This window comes from Haliaeetus leucocephalus, unplaced genomic scaffold, assembly GCF_000737465.1.
Source record: "Haliaeetus leucocephalus isolate CR32 unplaced genomic scaffold, Haliaeetus_leucocephalus-4.0 Scaffold164, whole genome shotgun sequence".
In the NCBI taxonomy this organism is placed as follows: Eukaryota; Metazoa; Chordata; class Aves; order Accipitriformes; family Accipitridae; genus Haliaeetus; species Haliaeetus leucocephalus.
This window is the reverse complement of record NW_010972600.1, coordinates 1,329,693-1,334,805: the sequence shown is the minus strand read 5'-3', so window position 1 is coordinate 1,334,805 and position 5,113 is coordinate 1,329,693. Positions and strand designations below refer to the sequence as shown.

The following is a 5,113-nucleotide window of genomic DNA, read 5'->3' as shown; positions in this document are numbered from 1 at the left end:
GGGGGGCTCGGCGGGTGGGATCCTGCCCCGGTGCTGGGCTTTGCCTGTTCCCTCTGCAGGACTTGCCCCAGTGCAGCAATGGCGCTCAGCCCCACGGTGTGCCGCCCCACAGCCCCCTCTCCCCCCAACCCTCGGAGGGTGCCAGCCGGGAGCAGGAGGAGCGGGTGCAGCAGCTGCAGGGGGGAGGGCCCCCCCCCCCCCCGGCCCCGGCTTCTGCTGAACCTTCACCAGTGGGGAAACTGAGGCACGGTGCCAGGCCCTTGCCGTACGGTTAACGGCGGGTGCCGGTGGTGCCCAGGTCCCTGGGGAGGCTGCAGGAGGTGAACCGGCAGCTGGCGGCTGCGCTGCAGGAGTGCAAGAGTGATGCGGAGCGGCTCAGCATGGTGCTGGGCCAGCACGAGTCCTGCAGCACCGCCCTGCGCCTGGCCCTGCGCTGCAGGTGGGGATGGGGACGGGGATGGGGACGGGGGGGACAACCTGCTGTGCCATGCTGAGCCCCTCTCCCTGCAGTGAGCGCTGTGGGGGGGCCTACGCCGCCCTCCTCGACCTGATGCGGGCAAAGCTGGGCAGGGAGGAGGATAGTGCCCATGGCGGTGAGTGCCAGCTCGGGGGGCTGTGGGGTGTGTGTGGGGGTACTGGGGAGTTTATGGGGAGGATGCTGGGGGGATGCTGGGGAGTTATCAGGGAGGATGCTGGGGGGATGCACAGGGACGCTGGGGGATATCGGGGATGCAGAGGGGATGTAGGAGGGATGCAGCGGGATGCAGAAGGGATACTGGAGCGTATTAGGAGGATGTTGGGGCGATGCAGGGAGGATGCGGGGGGATATTGAGAGGATACAGGGAAGGTGCTGGGAGGATGAGGGGCAGATGCTTATGGATATCGGGGGATATAGGAAGGATGCTGGGGAACCCCAGTCCCCAGCACAGCCCCTGTGGGCACATCTGGAGAAGGGCACCCGCCTGAATGCTGCCTCCTCGTGCCTAGGAGCCAGAGGGGAGCAGAGCCCGGGACACAGATGGGGGTCCAGCCCCACGCCGACGGAGGGGCCGCAGTTCCCAGGCCGAGCAGAGCCAGATGGCCAGGAGAGCGGAGAGAGCGGCTCCCCCAGGCTGCAGAGGTACTAGGGGAGAAGGGAGGGGGTGTGATGCCAGGCCAGGGCTGAGCTGTCCCTGGGGTGACACCGTGCCCCTGTGCCCACCTCCACCGCCTCCCTGTCCCCACAGCATCCCTGCACCCCACGGGATGGAGGAGGGGGCCCTGCGTGAGCACATCCGTCAGCTGCGTGCAGAGCAGGCGGCCGTGGAAGCGTCCCTGCACGATGCCCCGGGACCCACCAGCACCCACCGCAGCGAGGACGTCCGAGCCCGGGCTGAGCAGGTGCTGCGGGAAGCCAGGGCTCTCCTGCCTGGCTGGAGGCGACCGGAGAAAGCGGAGCTGTTGCAGGATTTGGCGATGCTCAAGGTGAGATGGGGAGGGGATGGGGGAGTGGATGGCTGGGTCCCTCCCTGGCTCTCCGCCGGGTCCAGGCTTTCAGCAGAGCAGCTGGGAGAAGGGCAGGGGGTGATGCACAGCGGGAGGGAGTGGAGCCGGGGGGGTTGTGGCCGTGCCTCAGTTTCCCCCACCTGGCGACAATGCCGCTGCCCTGCCAGGAGGCCATGGCTGACCTGAAGACTCAGCTACAGCTGGCGGAGAGGGAGAAGCGGGGCCTGGAGGTGCTGGTGGCCGGGCAGGGGCCGCGGGAGGCTGCGCTGCGCCTGGTGCTCCAGCACCTGGAGCAAGAGCGGGACAGGGGGCCCGGCCACCCCCCCAGCCTCCCCAGCAGCTCCAGCAGCAGCGAGGAGGTAAGGATCGCTCTGACCTCCCCACGGGGACCCTCCGTGGGGCTGGGGGTCTCCCCGGGGATAGGACCCACACTCAGCCTCTACAGGATGCCCAAACCGGCCGGGTGGGAGCAGCGGCTCCTCAGCACCCTCCGGACCCAGAGAGGATGGGGGAAGAACTGCTCCGCACCCTGGCCCGGTAAGAGACCTCACCGGCATGCTGTGGCCCTGCCACGGGGAACCGTGCCGGCACTGGGCAGCGAGCCAGGCTGGCTGCCATATGGGTGTCCCCAGGGTGGAGGAGCTGTGCACCCGAGCACAGGCACTGGTGCTGTCCCTGGAGCAGAGCAGCGCCGTCAGCCGCGCACAGCAGGCGCAGTGCGTCACCGCCACCGCAGACTTCTTCCACGCTCACAGGTGGGCAGGAGGCACCCGCTTCTCCGCTGGGCAGGCGTTGGGTGCCTTCCCGCATGACCTGGTTGCACATCTGCCCCTGCTTGCCCCAGATGCACGGTCCCTTCCTGCACACCCCAAAACTACTGTCCCTTCTTGCACACCCCCAATGTGTGGTCCCTATCCGCACACCCCAAAATTGCAGTCCCTTCTTGCACACCCCCAGTGCATGGTCCCTTCTTGCACATCCCAAAACCGTGGTCACATCTTGCACGCCCCTGATGCGCGGTCCCTTCTTGCACACCCCAAACCCACACTCCCTCCCGGCCCTGGTGCACACTCCCTCCTGCCCGCACGGTCCCCTCGGTCCCCTCGGTCCCTTCGGTGCCGTGCCCTGGGCCGGGATGCTGACCGTGGTGCCCGCAGCGCGCTGGCCCTGGCGTACCGCGGTGCCCGTCGGAAGCAGGCAGCCCAGCTGCGGCGGCTGGAGGTGCAGGCAGGAGCCCTGCGCAGGCAGCACGCCCGGCGGGTGCAGGCACTGACCCGCAGGCTGCAGACCCTGGAGCAGGGGATGGCCGGCAGCGAGACCTGCATCTAGGGACCCCCCATCACCCCCAAGACCCCCACCCATGCCGGGAGGCACCTGCTGTATCCCCAGGGAGAATAAACCACTGATGCTCGTGGCTCGGCCAGCCGCACTGTGGTTTGGGTCTGGGGGGCTTTGGGCTTGGGGAAGGGGGGGTCAGGCAGCCGGACCCCCAGCTCGGCTCATCCCAGCGGGGCCGGGAACAAAGGCCGTCCCCTCCCCGCAGCCCCCGCTATCTCCTGGCGCAGATGAAGCCATTTCGTTATCCCTGACATGGGATCAAAGGTGACGGCGATGGCCGTGGCGGCTGGGGCCCATGCATATTCAGGAGGGAAGAGGAGCAGTGACCCTGCGCTGGGGGCATCCTCGTTGTGCGGGGGGGTGGGGGGGCCCGGCAGCGAGGCGGTGCCAGGGGGCTGCTGTGGGGAGCTGGGGGCTAAATCCGGCAGCCTGAACCCCAGCACGATGAGGCATTTTGATAGTGGGAGCTGGGCTGAGTGTGGGTCTCCGGTGGGAGGATGCACAGGGCTGTGGGGCAGCCCAGGGCTCAGGCACGCTGCAGGGTGGAAGGGAAACTGAGGCACGGAGCTATATATAGGCTAAAACGAGGCCTGCATCTCCCTGGAGAGATCCTGCAGCAGAGTTCAAGGCTCAGTGGATCAATATCCAGAGCCGTGGTGATGGAGAGGGCAGAGAGAGGGCTGCAGGGCAGGGCTGCGGAGATGCAGGGATGCGGGGATGCAGGGATGCGGGGATGCAGGGATGCGGGGATGCAGGGATGCAGCTCACCCCCCCTCAAGCTGCCTGTGCCCTCCACCCCCACCACCTCACCGCCACCCAGGAGCCCTCCAAAATGGGGGCAGCCCCATGTCCCCGGAGGCGGCGGGGCTGGATCGAAGGACAACTTCCCCAGGCCCTGGGGAGCAGCCCCGGCACAAAACAGGAGCGGCGGTGCCGTGGAACCCAGCCTCGATCGGTGTGGCAGGTCCTGCCGCACGCCCGGCACAGAGGGGCAATTCCCCGCACCCACATACCGGAGCGGGGGGGGGGCTGCCTGTGCTGCCTGCTGCCAGCCCCTGTCCCTGCCTCCACCCCCTGTGCCAGGCTCCGGTGGGGACCACGGCTTGGCTCGGTCCGGCACGGCTCGTGGGGGGGTCTCGGGGGCCGGTGGCAGTGGCGTGGAGGGGTTGACCCGCAGGTTGAAGGTCAGGGCTCTGCACTCAGACCCCTTTTCAGATTCAAATAGGTTCCTGGGGGCTTTGTGCAGGGTCAGGCTCCACCGAGAGCCGCGTGAAAGGGCCGGGGCGGCTTCAACCCTGGGTGCCGGCAAGAGGGGGAGGGCAGGTGGGACCCACCGCTGCCCCCACCCCAGCTGGAGGGGTCCCCCCCCATTGCATCCTGCTGACCCCGGGGCCAGACCGGGTCCCCCCCAAGGGGCACCGACAGGGACGGGGTGCCCGAGGCTGCGGCATCCCCATCGTGCCCGGTGGCTGCGGGGGCTCGGGGCAGGCTGAGGTGGCCTCGGCTCCCCGTTGCCCACCACTGCGCCGGACCCAGCCACGCCGCCCGCCTTGGCACACGGAGAGCCTCTGGCGAGGACAGAGCGTGCCGTGAGCTCGGGGAGTGGAGCCGGGGGCCCCTGGTACCATGCTACCTGCCAGGCTGCCGGCACAGCACAGCACGACATGGCATGGCGTGGCACGGCGTGGCACGGCATGGCACGGCGCAGCGTGGCATGGTATAGCACAGCAGCTGGGGGTAGCAGGACCCCCCTGTTTTGCCCGCTGCTCACCCCCACGTGCACCCAGAAACCCACAGCTCCCCAGGGAGGGCTCCACGTGCCAGTTCACGATTTGCAAGATGCCGCCGTTCTGGCCCGCTCCCTGCCTCAGTTTCCCCTCTGCAGAGCAGCGTGGGCTGCCGGGAAGCAGAGGGGCCACAGCAAAACCCCCTGGCCCCCTCAGGTAGCAGGGCCCACTGTGGGACTGTACCCCATTCCCTGGAGAGTGGGTCCCGGGGCGGCTGCGAAACACCGTCCTGGTGGGGTCCAGGCTGTGCCGGGGGGGCACGGGGGTGAAGGCAGCGGGGAGAAGCCGGGAGCAATGGGAGCGGGGAGGGTGGTGGTGCGATGGGAGCAGGGTGTGTGATTCATGACCCGTTCCCCCCCCCCCGGGAGGGTGCGTCTGGCCGTGGCTGGGTGGGGGCCAGGGGTGTGGGATCTGATATCCCGGGAATGCAGGGCAGGGAGCGGCCCTCTCTGGCGGGGTGGAGGGGGGGGGGCAAAAGGGGGGCTGGGGGGGCTGGGATCGGG

General features: G+C 68.8%; 1 protein-coding gene across 1 annotated transcript in view; it reads left to right on the top strand.

Moving 5' to 3' along the window:
- USHBP1 (Usher syndrome 1C binding protein 1) overlaps nucleotides 1–2,814 on the top strand; it is a 4,666-nt gene extending 1,852 nt beyond the window's left edge. The window contains exons 7-15 of the mRNA XM_010563297.1: nucleotides 60–187; nucleotides 299–439; nucleotides 511–593; nucleotides 988–1,111; nucleotides 1,227–1,464; nucleotides 1,653–1,844; nucleotides 1,931–2,022; nucleotides 2,118–2,240; nucleotides 2,643–2,814. Of these exons, the coding sequence (XP_010561599.1) occupies nucleotides 60–187; nucleotides 299–439; nucleotides 511–593; nucleotides 988–1,111; nucleotides 1,227–1,464; nucleotides 1,653–1,844; nucleotides 1,931–2,022; nucleotides 2,118–2,240; nucleotides 2,643–2,814 (1,293 nt within the window). The remainder of the gene's footprint in view (nucleotides 1–59; nucleotides 188–298; nucleotides 440–510; nucleotides 594–987; nucleotides 1,112–1,226; nucleotides 1,465–1,652; nucleotides 1,845–1,930; nucleotides 2,023–2,117; nucleotides 2,241–2,642) is intronic.
- The last annotated feature ends 2,299 nt before the right edge of the window (nucleotides 2,815–5,113 follow it).